The following is an 18,342-nucleotide window of genomic DNA, read 5'->3' as shown; positions in this document are numbered from 1 at the left end:
TGGAGTTGGCTGCGGCTGGTCCCGTTTATTGATTGGTGGTGTTCCTTCATGTTGGGAAAAATACAGCGTTCTCGGTTCAACCACGAAACCAGCCAAGCATGTTAATTCCTTTTAAATAACTCATATGGGAATCTTCCTTAAATTTAACTTCAATCTCTTTTTAGTAAAGTTTTTTTTTAAAAAGTTCATTTTCTTCATCTCTCTTAGAAGTTTTTTTTCTTAGAAAATTTCCCGTTGAGAAGAGCATGTCTAGCACTGGCTTATTCAAAGCTTCCATTAATTATTTAAACTTAAAACTGAAGAAAAAGGATAAAACTCAAGTTAAGGTATTCTAACCTATCAGTCTGACATCCATTATCTTGAAAACTTGACGAGCACTCTAAATCGCAGATCCTAAGTAAGGTAAGCGAAACAAATTTCTGATTGCTTACAAAACTGGCATGTCAACGGTTACGGTACTTCAACATACTTTAACACAAAAACTAGAAAAAAATCTAGAGGCAAAAGAAATATCACCAGCATATTTTATATACATCGAAGAGCCATTAGACAACGCCTCTCATATCTCAATCGGAAAAGACGTCAGAGTACCTCCCGACAATTGTTGACTGGACTACAACGAAGGGACGTCCTCATTCAAGGTCCCTCAAGCTTGATCTCATGGGGACACGTGATATGGAATTCTGGTTAACAGTATAAAACCCTTTCTAATTACAAGTGAAATATTTAAGCAATATTCAAATACAAAATCCTCTATATGTGGATCTTGAAGGACATCTAAAAATCATGAACAAATTAAAATAAAATCACTTTTTGTGAAAAATGATGACTGGATGGAGCCCGTCTTAAAATTTGACATATTTTAAGCTTTAAGACGGGTTCCATTCAGTTATTATTTGGCTATAAATGTGTGTACATATCTAACTCGCCTCGAACAAAATAAGGATAATCTCGAGAATTCAGTTCTTACGAGAGTGTATACTATACATTTCAACATTAAATCTAAATGTTGTCAAAAGATTCCAAGTCCGACCACCAGAAGCGCTGCTGTAGATTGCCATAGTCTCTCCATGTTATTCTCCAACCGAATTTGTTTACTCTCAATTTGGTAGTACGCCTTCAGTTGATTCAGCTGAATCAACTAAAAGGCTAGGGATGAAATACGCGAGAACGTTAAAATCCCAGACAGAAAAAGTTTAAAATTGAATTCACGCCTCTTTTCGTTACAGATTCTCACCTACACTTACCGCGATTGGTAATCCAGTAGAATTTGCCCGTTACTGAATGTCAGTTACTTCGGGAAGACGCGACTGACCGAGGCTTTTACGATAATCAGTGGAACAGCCAGCTAAAACAAATAATTTATAAGAGAATCACTGTACTAAACCAGCAACACACAAAATGGGTACTATCGAATGTCCAGTTTGCACATTGTATCTCCGGGCCGATATGAGCCTGGAGACCCATCTGTCCACGCATCCACCTGATCAGGTCATCAAGGCGCTTGTTTCGCTTGCCACGAAACCTACAACGCCATCAGCTCCGGCTTCGGTTAGCGCACCAACAATAGCGGCTCCACCGGCACCGGCACCAGTACCGATGACGCCGATGGACATCATTGCAGGCAGCTCGCGTTCTCGTACACCTCCAAATGCCCTCATGTATCACAGCAGTGGTTACGAGCCGATCAAACAGGCCGCACCACCTCCTCCACCGCCGCCGCCGGCACCTATTCCACAGCTGCAACACAGTTCACTACCAACCGCCATAGCTGTTGTTAAGGCATCAGATATGGGATACCACCATCCATTGAACAATGTAATGATTGTTAAAAGTTGCAGCACCAAATTTATGCAACAACTGACACCCGCCAACGCTGCCACTATTGCAACCGGTGGCATCGCAAATCCTGGCTACACAACCGGCACCATCGACAGTAGAAGCCTGTTCATTGAGCCAGATCGAGGAGGACCAGCAGCGGCAGCAGCAATCGCTGGACGTAAGCAGATGGCTCCTTCAATGTATCCACGCTACACCAACGAGCGATATTCCGGGCCTCCACCACCCTACAGCACGGCCATTTCTTCGACTATCTCGTCCAGTTCTCAGCTGCAACAATCATCGATCACTAGCTATACCTCGCGATACGCGGAACAGAAGCCCAATCTAGCTAATCAGACATTCGTTCAAAACCCTTCGGCAACGGTGGTCCATAATGCCCCTACAATCAACATAACCCAGCAACAGGTCTATCATGCACCTTATCCACCTATGAATGCTGCTACGTTGCAGCAACAAATACAACCAACAATAGCACTTGCTCACAGCACGCATGAACTGCAACCATCTACGAGCTTAAAAAGTGCACATGCGCAGTACACTGAGAAAGAAGACGGTAACTTTACCGTAACCGAAAATCCGAAGAAAATTGTAGAATACACCGAGAATGATGAAGGCGACTTTATGGTGATCGAAAAAGTTGTCAAATCGCCACCAAGGGTTATCAAGGTGAATGACATTTCTTACACAATTGAGGAGGAAACGGAGGACGATAGAGAGGAAGATATTCAGCATTCTACAAGCCACGACGGTCAAAACACAGGCGTTGAAGAAGAGCAAGAGGTAGAACAGGAGGAGTACGAAATTATGGTTGACGAAGATGTGCCCACTAAACCCGACAACACTTCCGTAGAACAATCGAAGGACGATACAATTGAAATAGTTGAAAATGACGATGGCACTTTCGATGACAATTGTCGGTCGACAATGAGTGGTATGCCAGAAATGCCGAAACCGATGCTCATTGGAACAATTGGAAGTAAAAAGAGCAACAAGTTTAACTTAATAGTGGATTCGAGTCCTTCCACTTCAGGCTCGGCGGTTAATAGCCCATCTACACCCAGAAAACGACCCGCTAGTGGGCTGAAGGTGTTGAGTAATGTAAAAGTAACCACTGATTTGTCGCAAGGCATCAAGGACATTATACTGAACTTGAACTGCAAAAATAAAACATCGAATTTAAATTCCACTAGCTCCAGCACCAGCAATACGGATGCTATAAAAACTTCGATGATAACAGAAATAAAACCAGCCGCCGTTGTGAATAATAATTGTCAAAACGAGCTTATCTTTAATTCTGGCAGTAATATGCCTCCTATTGATCTCAATAACATAAATGACATTGAAATAATTAACGACGACGAAGAAGATGTGCGTTCGGATGAAGAGAAAGAATGTTACGTTGTCGGTTCGTTGGAACTGAAAGCTTCTGATTGTAGCGCAACACTCAAGCAAACGGAAGAGTTATCGAGCAACGCTACTCAACAATGTGTGGTCCCATCATCGTCTCGAGGTGCTCCTCCAACACCTTCCGTAATAACAAGCGTCATCCGGATGACTCCCCATTCTTCGCCGGTCATTGCAGAGTCTACTCCTATGACGACTCAAATGTCTCAACAGACTGTTTCCGCGGAAACAAATCCTCCGAAAGAAACAGTATTTGAAGTTACTACCAAAGTCGAACCGACAAGTGAAAGTGTGGTGAAATCTTCACCTGTTCTCAGTGGATCATTACTAGCAGTCAGAAAACCACAATCCCAGGTTCCAACTTGTTCCACTACTCCCTTGTTCAACAGACCACCGAAAAAATTAAACCTTAAGCTCAAAACTCCCTTGCCACCGATTGCCCCGCCAACTCCACCCTTAGTTGCTCATTCAGCTGGCTTTGATAACTTTGCTGACCCTAAAATTCCTAAAGTTGAGCAAATTTCTGTAGAAGAAAGGTCGGAACTTACCGCAGATAAACCGTTTGATTTTTCCACTGGCGATGGAAGCATTCCAATGGATTGTGAAACCTCACACCTTCAACCGGTAAATCTGTCATTCGATGAAGCTAAATGTTCGGCAACGGAGCCAAACAGTAGTACGGCATTGGCGTCGTTGTGCGATGAAGAAACAGAAACTAAACCCATTAAACCGGATCTAGAAGAGCAGCCGTGCTCATCGGAAGCAGTTACGTCAAGTTTGCTGATTCAAGCTCATTTAGACCACAATCTACAACACTCGGAGACGACCGTTGTGTACACCACGCGTCCAGCAAGCAGTGCCAGTGGCAGTTCAAGGGGCAGCGAACACAACTTCAGTAAGGATGCTTCCGTTCACGAGACGGCAGACGACATGAACCAGGAAGTTGTTCAGACCACAACCACTACCACGACGAGCACCACAGCTGTCGAATACTACAACATAACCATTATTGATGAGCAACATTCGACGTGTCAGATTGCGGAAGTCTCGGATCACGAATCGGAATCGATCGCATCCCCTGGGGACAATGAGGTGAAATCGGAAGTTGATCTTGATAACCGGACGAACATTGCCGAACAATATGAGATCAAAATTATGAATGACAATGTTTATACTTCGTTCCAAGAATCCCAGATAGAAACTGAAGCTGGTCCTTCAAATTCATCGGAGGTTGATCGAAAGTACACACCCTTATCGAAAGATTGCATCAAAGTTGAAAAAGTAGACAACATAGATAAAATAGAAGTGGAAGAATCTGAACTACAAAACAGACCTAATGAAGATGACAAGCTAGAATTCGAACTACCTATAACCAAAATTGAGCAAACAGTAGCTACTGCTTCCAGTGAACTGCGTGCATCAACTATCAGCAACGCTAATAACTTCGACAGGGATCATAAAGACTTCCTGGAAGCAGGTCCATCCGGGGACAACGTTAAGGATTCCGTGGGCACGACAGCCGAAAACAATCATAACTCCAGGAATCGTGCTTCGGAACACACATACCTTGATTATAGCACAGAATACGATGATTACGTTCAGGTCGGGGGCTACGGAGCTCCACCACCGGAACAGATACCGCTTTCGTGGGTGCAAAAGTTCAGTCCCCAATATGCACCGTTTGAGGATCAAAATTCCTACATGGATTTGGACATGTGTAGCAGTAAGAACAACTCAAACAGCGTTGGCGGAAACAGTGCAGTCAGCAGCAGCAGCTGTACAAACAACAGTGGCAGCGCGAGCAATTCCGTAAGCCGTGTGGATTCCAGCATGGACCGGGCACCTTCGGCCGAAAGTTTAAACATACGCACCGACGAGAAAATGCCGGCTAAGGGCGAAATCTCGGAACAGGAGAGCAACGGAGATATGGAGTTGTCGTGGAATAGGGTATGAGAAATTTATGATTGCGATGCAAAGTTTCTTTCTAACACTTTTCGTTTGCTTTTTTTAAATTACAGCTGTATCCGGTTCATGAGAACATTCCCATATACCCGATCTCGTACGATTTGTCCACTGCTCAGGAGTGCTGGAATCTGAGCAATCGGAATACCGAAGTCGGTACGTATAGTGCCGCGGCGGCTTCAAGCCAAACCCATATTAGCGGAAGCAGCAGCGGCAGCAATCAGGTCAACCAGCACTATTCACAAGCCCATCAACAGCAGCAGCCTCAGTTGTCCCAATCGCAGGGCTTGAACTTGTAAGTTTTTTTTGTAGAACCAAAAGAGATTTTTTTTTAGTTTGTGTAGCTTAAATTAAAAAATAATAATCTGATTTTTGTTTGCAGTCAATTTTCTCAATCGGATCATCAGCGCATCGCTCTGGATGCTGACGACGACGATGAGGCGTTGGATGATAAATCGAAAATTCGTTTAGACTATGACCCTGGAATGAACGCCAGTGGCTCGAGCTATCTTGGACTGGAGCCCAATTCAAGAGGCACCAAGTTGATGCACGACAGAATTGACAGGAAGCTCGTTAAAATCCGTAACTATCGGTGTACCGAGTGTCCGGAAACGTTTGCATTGCTGAAACAGCGAAGGATACACATGAAAATGGAGCACATGATTGATACCAAGGTTAGCTCACTGATGCCAACTGCAGCCACCAGTACCTCGATTGCCACGTCGACGGTGACCTCGGGTGCGGCAATGGAATTTTTCAACCCCACTGGCGAGGGTCCCAGCAATAGTTTACTGAACAAAAAGGTCAAAATCGAACCCGTTCCTATGCTGATGAGCTACAGCTCACTGAAGCTAGAACTGGAGCAAAAACAGGAGTATCAAGAAACTGGTGTAGCGATTCCAGGACCTTCAGGACTGCCGGCAGGCCCGAGCACATCCACGATGGAAGTGGGAGAAATACGTCGCAAACGAACATATGTTTGCGGCACATGTAAGCAGGAATTCGATCGGTTCAAGTTATTCAATGCTCATCTAATGGTGCATCCTGTCGAATGTTACACGTGTGGCAGGAACTTCAAACATTGGCCAAACTTTGCTTTGCACATAAAGAGGCATTTGGGTATCAAGGATCACCAGTGCCGGTTGTGTGGAAAGAAGTTTGTCATCAAACAGAAATTGATCGAACATATGCGTGTTCACACGGGGAAAGCGCCAATTAAATGTCCCGATTGTGATCAACATTTCAGAAGATTTTCGAATCTTGCGCAGCATCGAAATCGCCATCATCTCAATAAGGTCGCTTCCAAAAAGGATTTCGTTTGTCACTGTGGCGAAGTGTTCCAATCCAAGGCCAAAATGGAGTGGCACAAAGAGATACATGAAAACAAACCGAAAAGCTGTCCCTTCTGTAGGGAAAAATTCATTCATAAAAACAGTCTAACGCGTCATATTCGCCTGTCCCATACGGAAAAGTATGTTAAACTAGAAGCGGCGACCGAGATGTGTCCAATTTGCCACCAGCCGTACATTAAGACCAGTATGAAGCGGCACATGGAAACACATACCGAGGCACGGATGGCCTTCTCGTGTCCGATCTGCAACAAACTGTTCAGCACCAACTGGAATCTTAAGCAGCACAAGTGGACACATGCTAATCCCACCCTGAAACCGTTCCAGTGTAACATGTGTTCGAGTGGATTCGTCCGGGAGGCCGACTACATTACCCACATGAATTCTCACAAATCGATCCGCCCGTACACGTGCAACCATTGCGGGTGCCAATTCATCCGGAAGTACAACTGGATCCGGCACACGAGGGAACACGAAACGGACAAAAATTACACGTGCGAAATATGCGGTCGCAAGTTCCACCGGAAGTACTATCTGACGGAGCACAAGCGCATCCACACTGGGGAGCGACCGTTCTCCTGTAACATTTGCGGCAAAACGTCATCCACCAAAACGAACCACAACAAGCACATCAAAATCCATCACGCCAGGGATCCTCTCACGGCAGAAGGTTAGATTGAAGGGGAAGGATTCTTACATCGTAGTGTTACGAAAGGAAGCAGTTGAGCGTGTTGTTTACTTTGTTGAGAAAAATGGAGCACGATACATTTGAAAAAACCTTTCGTAAGAACTACACATCAGGACACCGATTAGACTGTGCGTCAACACATGAGGTTCCAAAGCAATATTTGCAAGGTCCTTAAAATGTGTTAAAGAGTCGAAGGAAGAAATGAGGACCGTACTATTTATTTCTAGGAAAACAAATATGAGTTTGTGATTTGCTTAAGGTTATTTGAAGTTGGAATTTATTGTTTTGCATAATTCAAAACAGTTTATATTAGGGGCAATTGTTGAAATCTAGTTTCTATTTACACTTCTCAGTTGTCACGTTTACTCCATGTGGGGAGCTAAGCTTGATCTTTTCTTCGAAAGAACTAAACGAGGAAATTTGTATCATTCTTTGAATAGATCATCTCACTTTTCACTACACTACAAGATTCAATGTGAATAAATCTCAGACGCATTCAAAAACTTTTAAGCATTTTATAAACCTCCAAATTTTTTTTTCGGAAATGAATCTTTGATAAATCAACTAAGAAAATTAGCAAAAAGAAAAAAAAACAGAACAAATGTATCGCAAAGTACAGTTTACTTTATTTATTTTAGTTCTTAATAATCGATTAATTAGATTATATGGATTCAATCGTTCTATCAATCAAGCAAACAACAAAAGAAACAAAACATAAAAACAATTGCAAATAAGTAAGCTTCGATATGAAACGGAATAATTGTACACACCCAAACACAACAAAAAATACAAAGAACTGATTAATGCAAAACACTAATCGAGAGCATAAGACCGTACGTATTTAATAAAAAAAAACAAACAGACAAAACAAGAACATCATTTGTTTCTCGTTTGCATTCGGATTGTAGCCGATATGGTCTAATTCTACAATGTCCTAAAGAAAGCTGAAAACTAAATTAAGGAGTAAAAACAGAAACAGAAGAATAACATAAGAAAAAATTACATCGGTAATTCGATAAAGGTTAGAAAATAAAATCAATGATGGGTGAGAGGAGAGCGAGCAAGAAGGAAAGTAAATAACTGTAATAATTTTAAGTGCAATAGTTAGGAGAAAGCAGTTTTATAATAGTTTTTGTTTTAGGTACATTTATGTAAACAAATGGATATCGAAATCAAACAAACAATTAAGAAAAAAAGAGTGCAGTGAACATTGTTTTTCTTTTTCGTTTATCTTCAAGGAAACACACAATCGAAAGTATAGGGGGAGTTTTTTTCCGTTCAAGTTGCACCACATGGATGAGCGATGTTTATTGGAAAGAAAAGAAAATAAATCAATAAGAAAAGCAAAGTGGCTGTAAATATCTGTAATAGTATTGGTTTTACTCTTATCGTGTTTTATCGTCTTTTTATTTACCCGCACTTGTTAGGGGTCTCTTCCCGGTCGTCGTCGTCCTTAGTTCAATTGTTGTCCTCGTCTCATCATAAGTCGAACTTACTGCTCACCCACATGCTCACCACACCGTATGCTGATCTGATACACATCATAATACATGCATTTCAAAGCGATATCGATAACAAAAATAAATGTAAACATTTTCCAAAAAACACCCGATCAAAGAGGGGGAAAATAATCAGGTTACAAACGGGGTTGCGTTATTTTTTCGTTTTGAGAAATATGTTTTTTTTCGGAGGGTTCCATATTCTCCCACCAGGATAACGTTGCTTTCACCTTTTACCAAGTGGTTTACAGATGTTATTCTTATTGTGTGTTGTTGGGGGAATTTCGAGATGCAATCTTTCAAATTTTGTTGGCAGAAAAAAATCTAATATTTTTGGCTTTTAAGGCTACCTGCAGCTTGAGAAGTCTCTGCGCTCAAACGATAGAATACACTCAGACGCTTTTACGGAGTACTCACGGACAAAAATCTTTGATTGTCTATCGTTAAAAGCTCATTCTGAGACAATAGATTATTCACCTCCTTATCCCTTTGAGGCAAAAAAAAAAACATCAGTTCGAATCAACTTCTAAGGACATCTGAATTGTCTATTCTTGCCTCCAGCGTTTCCTGTAGTCAGGACCGCGAGATGGAGAGTACGCCACTCGAACAAAATAGTCGGAATTTAGAACCTCCACAAACAATTGTACTTGTCATAAAGTTATGATGGCTTAAAGGAAGTCGAGTACTTACCTTAACTTGTTGTTCTGGATGATGTAGAGATCAGCATACAGTCCTAAACAATACCGAAAGGTCTCACTTTCACCTAATTTAACGATTTTCCGTACTTGCTCGAGATTTTCCTTTGTTGCTCGAGAAACTGTCATCATAATTTAGTGATCGTATGCCGAAAAAATCGGAAGGCCACCAAATCGAATAATGTAAACTTGGAAACCGAGAAGAATCTGAAATAAAAACTAGGTGTATGTAATTCTTAAAGCAACAGACAGTTAGAAACATAGTATAAAGTCTACATCAAAATCTTGACAGTAGACCAAGATTACAAAGGAATCCCTTAAACAACGGTAATTACTCACTCATAACATATTCTATAACCCGAAAGCAGCTAGCAGTAGGTAACAATGGAAAGTCAAATCATCGCGAGTGTAAAAAGTCTAACCGGAAACAAAACCAAAATCGTTCATGAACTGAGGAAACTTACGGGCTCCCAACTTTAACTACCGCAAGTGACAAACACAGAATTAATGAGAAAACGCGAGAAGCGGAATGAACTATTACAACCAAACAAAAAAATGCATAGCTAATTTTTTTAAAACCATTAACGATTCGTACATTTTTCGGAAAAAAGTTTCCAAACACAGAGATGGAAGTATCATCACATGGTTTGGGAACAACACATGGGTGTATATTTTAGGCAAAAAAAATCTGATAATTCAAACAAGAAACAAGAAAAAAAAACTAAGTGCATCTAGGATATGAGAGAAACGCGGGGGAGTCGATTTTGAATTGAATGTGTTCTAATTGAGTTGGTGGAGCGGAAACAAAAGCCGAAAACAGAAAAAAGTTAAGCAAATAAATCTCTATGATTTTCAATTAAAAATTAATCCATCGATTTGACTTTCTTTTGCATTTGATGACAGATACTTACGTATGTCAGGTTCCAGTGGCGATTATCTGACGTTATAGACCGATCACCAAATTGTGGTTTTCATTGAACTCTCTAAACAGACCGTGACGCTACATTCTGATTATTGGAGCCAATCATAAGCGTTGAAGTCGGATTTGGATCTGATTTCTCTCAACGACGCAGCTCTGTTAACTACAGTTGAACTGCTACATCTTCTTCCGATCAGTAATGCCAGTTAGCACATAACACTGAAATATCATTTTGAAATTTGATACTGAATCTGGTTACTACTATTCTTTCGTTAAGCGATTCTCATCTTATGAGGACCGTATGGGTTTAATAGTAAACCAACTTCTCATTAATTTAGTTTGATTCTTGATTCTTCCGGTATTAGAAACAATTTATATACGGGACCCATAGGTTTTAAGCCAACATTCTTCCAAATGTGAAATATTATATTATTTCAATTATTTTTCTTCACTTTTTCAACACTGACATAAGCGATAAATGGATATAAAAAACATTGTCAAACATTCGAAAATTAGAAACGCGTTGGGTTGAAGGTGGTTCCTGCTTCAAACAGATCCTCGGTTACAGAAACCTAAATTATAAAGGAAGCAAAAAAAAAAGAAAAACTAAACTTTAGAATAACTTTAACAAACAAATGTTTCCACAGCTCAACGGGGCACCAATTCACAGGTTGTAGAATCTTCGTCCGAAAGATAAAAATCTCGTAGGTGCACCAATCGAGTCGCGCTGGGTTAGGAAGTATTTTTCTCTGATCATTTCGTCGTACAACAGCCGCGTACAACTATGGTCGGTGTAGAGCTCCACCAGTAGCTCCGGATGGCGATCGATAACTTTGGCATAGATACTTTTACCATCGATGGTTTTCACAAATTTTCGCAAAATATCCGCCTCTCGTAAACGTGGATTCGGTCGCACGGAATATAGCCTTACGTGTACATTTCTGAGTACCGTTTTTCGGATTGCGCTTGGACATTTCATAACATGCTTCAAGTGTACGGTTTCCTTGTTGAGATAGTCTACGAAAACGACACGTAGTCCGGCTGATCCGGGGAGCCGGTCTTCAATGGTAGCGCGATACCACTGTCTGTCTGGACGATATAGTGCCAGACACGATGTCCCAGGATTCAGCGAAGTACATGGATGGTAGGTGCGAGTATACGATTGGATTTTAGTAGCCATATCCTCCATAGTTCGCATGTGTGCTGTAGTTTGAGGATACACGAACAAATTGAAAGGATCGACCAGATTCGTTAGCTTACAATAGAACCCCTCGACAGTTTGGTCTAGCACGAGCGAAGGGAAATCAGCAAGGATGGGCTCATTTATGCATGTTGAGGTATCAAACTCATTGGGATTGAAAATAACAGTGCCGTCTTCATTCTCATCGTTTTCTTCATGAAGCTTTATACTTCCAAGATGGGTAAAGTACTTAACTCGGTCCATATTTAAATTTATCAAACTCTTTTCAATGTCGATTACGTTCTGATCGATTAGATTCGAATCACTAACTGGTTCCAACAGATCGTCCAATTCTTTTTCAAATAGGTTTTCCTAAAACGGCAACAAACATATAACTTTTTTTTACAAATACCAAGCTCATCTTACCTTTACACAGTTATTATTGTTGTCCATGGTAGAAATATCGAAATTAGCAGCAATGCGTACACGACTTTTATGATTTGTCAGATTCTTGCAAGGGTCATACATTTCTTTAACCAAGTTTTTCTTTAGCAAGTGCTCCGAAACATCGAACTGCTCTTCCTCCAAAGGTTTTATAAAACAAGGGATGGCTTCTGATGCATCCGTTTCCATAAAGGTGTCACAATCAACCTGGCAACGTTTATGGAGAATCAGCGTTTGTAGTTCAGTCAAAGCTTCTTCGGACCAACTACTACCAGAATAATCAACTTTGGATAGCCAATATCTCTCAGCCAGAACAGGTAACATTCCACAGATGATGTTTTTACGGAGGTCATTTCTATGGCACACTCCTACGTAACCGTAATCTACGGATTGAACTTCGTAGCATAGGTTATTGATTGTTTTCCGCACTACACCTCTACCGAATAGCTCTTTCTTTGGAAACCTGGCAATGCAAGGTTCTCCATTGGCAAGGACTTGATCGTTGGTAAGAGGTTTGATTCGTACAAATTCTCGTTTGATGGTTTCGTCGAGGGAGTCCAAGATTGGTGCTAATCTCTCGTCGTGCAGGTAAATGATACCCTTGTTATCTATGTATGTCGGAATACCAATGAATGTTGAACCATGCTTGGAATACTCTGCACTCTTCCAGCGTTGTATGGGCATTGCGTCGCTGGAAATCAAACTCTGAAACAAGAAACGAAAGTGATCACTGTAAAGAAGAATTACAACGTGAAACTCAAAACAAGCAAAAGCTTAAAGACTTCTGTAGGTGAATGCGCTTCCCCTTGGGAAAACTGTATTGACTGCTTTTGTGATTGACTTTAACCACTTCAACGCATTCCGCGAAATTCACTTACAAACGAAGCAGAAAAAAACTCACCGCATATAATTCTGCAATCGATGGCTCCTTTTTCGGTAAGCCAATATCATCGTTTCCCTCTCCAAGGGCACTTGCAAACTGATCAAATGTACGGTAGTTGAGCTGTAGCTCATCTCGTACAGATCGTGCTTTATCTAGAACCGGGAACTTTTCCCGCAGATGAGCGTATCCGACCAGAACCAGACAGCTGTTGATGTTGGTATAGATGAACTGCTGAGTCGAAAATGCTTTCACTGTTTCGGTGGTGATTCCCCACAGGATCACCGGAAGGGTCCCGTCGTCATCTGCTGGACCATGTAAAGATATGGCAAAGGATTCAAATTTACCTATCACATCTTTGAAAAAATCTGTAGCCGAGAGTGCCCACGATGATCGGTAGCTTGTAGGTCCGATGCAAACCAATGAACATTTAATCGCAGCTGGTTGAACCTTGAAAGAATGTGAAATTAATTTTAAAACACATTGAAAATTGAAAAGTTGATGCAAAACCTGTTTCAATCCCGTAGGAATCGAACGCATATTGCCATTTGTCACTTCTAATGTATGCGCTCTATCAATCAGGAACACTTTATGTTTAGTGTCATCAATCATTTCTTCAACTCGAGCTCTGTACCACTCTGAACAGATCCCGTCTAAACCTTGGTAATTCTCTCTGACAGGAAGAACCAAGCACAGGTCTCCACGCTTCCATTTTTCCGGAGTAAGTTTTATTAAATTTTTTGCTATTTGTATTTTATCTTGCATCATTTCTATTGCTAACGAATCGCTGGCCAAAGCTACGTAGAATTCGCTGGGGGAAACGACCCTGACCACGGTCACTTTCGTTCGGTGACATTTTTTCTCGGAAACCGAGTTGCTGCAAGTGGCAGTTATCTTGTTTGACTGCACACTTTCCTTGGTTCGCTCATAGATAGTACTCTCAGGTCCGGTGGACTTTGCCAAACCTTTCTTAACGAGCAATCCGTTGATACATATATCATGTTGCTTTTTGATCATATACAATGCAACGCTAGCGGAGTGATCTTCTACGATTTCTGCTATGATGATTTGAAATATAGCTGGAATGCGTGTTATACGGTTAAATTCTTGTTCGATCGATTCCGTCCAACGACGGGTGATCCCAAACGGTTCCACATCGACGAGCTTACAGCAAACGGTCAGCGCCGGGGTCAGACAAAATTGGTCGGGAAGGTAATAAATATTACCCCAGGAAACGTCTTGTTTGTGCCCGGTGTCTACGGACAAAATTTCGCACCGCCCTGAAAAAGTTGATAGTATTTAGATTATGGTCCATAAATTCATTTTATCATATTTAAAACATACCACTTCCTACTTTAAGAACTATACCTCGCTGGAAAGTTTTCGATCCATCGGTATTCGTCCGACGGAAGGCGCAAATCATTCCTTCGTGTGCCGGCAAAGCGATGTGGCCCTCTTCGGTGCAATATTTGGTTAGCTCTAGCTGCAGCGCACCGTATCTTTCCCGCCATTGGTTCTTGCTAACGTAGAATTCGCCGGGTGATACCGAATGTGTGATTTTGGCCTTAAAGACATCGTTCTTTGAAAGTTCTTGATCGGAAATTTTACGATTATATTCTTTCGTTTTACGCTCTAGTGTGGCCTCCAACATTTCAACTTTACGCCCGACCTTATTGGCTCTTTGGGGTGCATTCGGGTCAACAGTTGCAAGATTAAGATATATCAAGGCTCGGCGGAGCGATTTTTGTCCATCAACGGTTCGCGCAATCAAATCAACGTGGTACATGTTCAATCCGTCTGCCTTGTTCCCAATGATGTACACATTAAGTGGGGTTCTAAAATTTGAAAAATAAACAACATGAATTTTATTCAGTCAGTAGGTAGTTGTTTAAAAAGTAAGCATACTTTTCTATGAATTCTTTCATAGCTTTTTGCGCTTCAGGTGACCACTGACCGCTTTCAGTTGGCTGGAGATTGTACAGGCAACATTGTATCACCCCTGGTTCATAGTTTTTAATATCATCGGGCAAAACTCGAATGTTCGATCTGGTAATTTTCTGTGTTCGTCCCGAATCAATACAAAATAAGTGGTAAAATTTTCCTTTGGTCCAGTTTATCAGCCGAGCGCGGAACCAACCGGGCTCTGATTTCGGTTTTACCAAGTACAGAGCACCTACTACGATTTTCTCGGGTCGTTCCAGTACGGATTCGCCATGTTTCATGCATAGTTCAGTTACGATAGGATTGAAAGATGGATTAATAAGGTAGAATTCGTCTGGACTCTCAATATGACTAACTGTTGCCGGGTGACTAAAAACGAGGAAGTCCTGGTTGTCAAAAAGATCATTGCCAGTTTCTTTGACACTTTCTTCTCGTCTGCCGATATCCACCGACTTCGATTGAACGTTAATATTCTGATCCTGCAGATTGCGATTGGCCATTCGTTTTGGGAAAACGATTGGCGGTGGCGGTCGAGTTAGATCTGGCATCTGGAAATAATTTGAACAAGCCTGGGAAATGAAACCAATTAAAGGATCTCCTCTTATAACAAAGGACTTTCTGACAGCATACCGCTTCGTCATGGTAATCGTGATAATCGTTAGTGGCACGATTCTTGTTTTGGCTTCGAAAGTGAGATCGGCGAGTGCATCTCGGTAAGGTATTCTTGCTGTTATGTACACGGCCATGTGTACCGCGCGCTGATCGACGAAAATAGTTATTAAACCCTCTTGTAGACTCCATCACGCGGAACTGTTATTAAGGATAGATATATGAAACAGAAATCATTTAGAAAATTTAAACTACGATGAGTTTAAAGTTTTTTTTTCACTTAACGAAACAGTTTAAAAAAAATCAGACTTGAAATGATCTTAGTGGAAACTTTTTTGAACTTTTTAATAGGATTTCGTCTTGTGGATTCCTTATTTCTCATTAATTTAACCAAGTGAAATAAACTGAATTATCACTTAAGTTTTTGAATTAATGAGATGTTTGACGTAAAAGTGCTATATGAGAAAAAAAAGGTTTATATTTAAAATTCATCGATTAAAAAAAATTAAACGACTCTAGTTAATCTGTTGAAAAACCGAATAAATTAATATAAATTTAATTTGAGAAGTTTTGCTTTTCAATTAAATGACTGCTAAAATATTATACACCCTTGCATAATGTTATTTCATTTGGAGGTTATTAACTCATAAATTTATTTGATCATATTAAATTTTATTACGTTATACCGACAACTTATGTTAAATAATTATTTTGATTTGAATGAACGCTAGTTAAATAACAATTTAACTTACCCGCATTTTTTAATTACGAGAATTTAATTACCTGATACAGCTCGTGCAGCAGACTGGATCATACAACAGAGAACGAATTGCGTTCAATCCAAGATAAAAGCTATCTTGGAGTGTCCTGATAAAATTTCGAACTTTAGTCTATATGCTCTGTGCAAATTGAAAAAAACTTTAACAGATAATCGCTGTTAAACGAATATAAAATTTTAAATTTAAGGATAACAAAAAATTACGATCTTTAGCACGTTTTTCTTACACTATAAAAACTACTTCTCAAACTGCCTTCTTTGCACTCTTTTTGACATCTGATCATTTTACATTTTTATAACCCATTTCTTAGTGTTCTTAGAGCCGAACTCAAAAATGAGAAATGTTTTAGTTGAAAAAATGTAAAGGGCCCGCGTCCTCTCAATAGTCGTTTGCCGCTGGTGGTATTCGTCACCAACACTTTTCAATTTTGAAAAAAATAACCTCAAAAACCACCGCATTGGCCGCCCGGCTGCACAATTCCTGCACTGAAAGGTTTGGAGTTGGAGGCTAATATTTTTCCTGCACTCCCAGCAGAGGTACCAGATGTCCTGATTTTTCAGGATTTGTCCTGATTTTTGAAAGGCTGTCCTGATTTTAAAAACCCTTGAATTTCTCTGATTTCTGAAAAATGATATGCCAAATGTCCTGATTTTCAAAAAAAAAACTTTATTATAACTGACTTCAAAGTTTGATTACGAAAACATCAGACAAATTTGTAATAAAATAATTTAACCGAATAAAATCTTTGGTTTTGATGCTATTTAAATGGTGTTTTTTTATATACATAAACCATACAAACTGCAGGACAGCAAAGGATATGCTAACTTTACTTGCATAATTTTAGGCGTCTTTAGTACCTATATATCGCCTTTATTTATGCAATTTATGATGAGCTTTGTTTTGATTCCAACGATTCAGTGGTGTCCTGAAAAATCCTGATTTTATTCATCACGGCATCCTGATTATTGACAAACACGTGAGAAATAACCAAAAAGTTTTATTGAATGTCAACGAACATTTAAGTTATGCATGTTTTTACTATAATCTGTATTATTTTAAATATTGAAGAAAGTAAACTCACCGAAGAACTCTGAAACCAAAGAGCGCTTTTTTTGATCGCAGAATCAAATCGGTAAATTTAATTAAAATCAGTTTGTTGTTGTTCATTTCAAGTTTTTTTTGACCATTTAAATTTAAAAAGTAATTAAGATTTTCAAAACTTTAACTAATCCCATCAATTATGGGTTAAAATGATGTTAATCCTCATGAACATATTAAGAATGAAAGCAAAAAGTCCAGTTGGAATTCAGGAGACCAGTATTGTACAAACGCTTGCCGAGCGAAGCGTACAAGCTTTTACAAAACTTAAGTTAAGCGTTATTAGATTGCATGCAACTTAGTTTTAGTACGATGCGTTATCAATATTTTTAGTACGAATGATGGCATTGAAAAATATAACGGAAACGTATTTGCTAGCAGGGCAAACAAACAAAAAGCTTAAAATGAGCTATGATCACTCATTATCCCAAGGACGGCCGTGTGGCCTAATGGAGAAGGCGTCGGACTTCGGATCCGAAGATTGCAGGTTCGAGTCCTGTCACGGTCGTGCGTATGCTTTTTTGTTAGTGATCAGCTTTTATCTCATTTTTGAAGTTTTCATTTTATTTTACATGTTTTATCACGGTTTGTCAGGGAGAAAACTTTATTATCGAAAGTAAGTGTCACTCGCGATCCTTTCGTTCATCTTCAATTTCACTGCAACTAAGAACGGTCCTTGTTCCTAAGTTCGGTAATTTTGTGGAACTTAAATTTTAAAAGTTGGTATTTGCAGTGAAATTGAAGATGAAGGAAAGGATCATGCACGACAGTTAGCATGACTGGGCATGGCTAATTTTTGCACCATTCGAAAGATGAGACTTCAACCTTTCGAGTCCAAATTTGAAATAATTCATCGGGGGTCTAGAATAGTTATATATCATACGTAGTCTTTTAAGAGAAATGAGGGCACTCTTCGTTATGTGAAATCTTGCGGAATGTACTCTTTTTTTTGTTGAAAGATATTTTATCAGAGATACGAACTTATTTCTTCCAATTCTTAAGTTTGTGTTTCTATACTGCCGTTCCAAGCAAGATTGTCCCATGTGGAAAAAC

The 18,342-nt window shown here is 40.1% G+C and overlaps 2 protein-coding genes and 1 non-coding gene across 3 annotated transcripts; 2 read left to right on the top strand and 1 right to left on the bottom strand.

The window, feature by feature from the left end:
- The first annotated feature begins 1,007 nt into the window (after positions 1-1,007).
- Positions 1,008-10,306, top strand: LOC129760371 (uncharacterized). Its single transcript, XM_055758022.1, has 3 exons — positions 1,008-5,193; positions 5,265-5,503; positions 5,591-10,306. Exons 1-3 carry the CDS (start codon positions 1,402-1,404, stop codon positions 7,230-7,232), a joined length of 5,673 nt encoding a protein of 1,890 aa, XP_055613997.1. The 5' UTR covers positions 1,008-1,401; the 3' UTR covers positions 7,233-10,306.
- Positions 10,307-10,729: 423 nt separating this feature from the next.
- Positions 10,730-16,384, bottom strand: LOC129760372 (tudor domain-containing 6-like). The gene is made up of 8 exons (XM_055758023.1): positions 16,196-16,384; positions 15,434-15,613; positions 14,768-15,372; positions 14,207-14,697; positions 13,373-14,142; positions 12,884-13,312; positions 11,965-12,687; positions 10,730-11,910 (listed from the first exon to the last, which is right to left on the bottom strand). Exons 2-8 carry the CDS (start codon positions 15,602-15,604, stop codon positions 11,023-11,025), a joined length of 4,077 nt encoding a protein of 1,358 aa, XP_055613998.1. The 5' UTR covers positions 15,605-15,613; positions 16,196-16,384; the 3' UTR covers positions 10,730-11,022.
- A 1,340-nt stretch (positions 16,385-17,724) lies between these two features.
- On the top strand, positions 17,725-17,797 carry Trnar-ucg (transfer RNA arginine (anticodon UCG)). The gene has a single exon. It is a non-coding gene; the product is annotated as a tRNA-Arg (tRNA).
- The last annotated feature ends 545 nt before the right edge of the window (positions 17,798-18,342 follow it).

The sequence above is a fragment of the Uranotaenia lowii genome, unplaced genomic scaffold (genome assembly GCF_029784155.1).
Source record: "Uranotaenia lowii strain MFRU-FL unplaced genomic scaffold, ASM2978415v1 HiC_scaffold_590, whole genome shotgun sequence".
Lineage (NCBI taxonomy): Eukaryota > Metazoa > Arthropoda > Insecta > Diptera > Culicidae > Uranotaenia > Uranotaenia lowii.
The sequence above is the reverse complement of the archived record's forward strand: the minus strand, read 5'-3'. Positions and strand labels throughout refer to the sequence as shown.

Coding starts and splice junctions, on each gene's coding strand:
- LOC129760371 (XM_055758022.1), top strand. CDS start 1,402: ATGGGTACTATCGAATGTCCAGTTTGCACATTGTATCTCCGGGCCGAT. Junction 5,194..5,264: donor TGGAGTTGTCGTGGAATAGG/GTATGAGAAATT, acceptor TTTAAATTACAG/CTGTATCCGGTTCATGAGAA. Junction 5,504..5,590: donor CAATCGCAGGGCTTGAACTT/GTAAGTTTTTTT, acceptor TTTTGTTTGCAG/TCAATTTTCTCAATCGGATC.
- LOC129760372 (XM_055758023.1), bottom strand. CDS start 15,604: ATGGAGTCTACAAGAGGGTTTAATAACTATTTTCGTCGATCAGCGCGC. Junction 14,698..14,767: donor ATGAAAGAATTCATAGAAAA/GTATGCTTACTT, acceptor TTCAAATTTTAG/AACCCCACTTAATGTGTACA. Junction 11,911..11,964: donor ACAATAATAACTGTGTAAAG/GTAAGATGAGCT, acceptor TTGCCGTTTTAG/GAAAACCTATTTGAAAAAGA.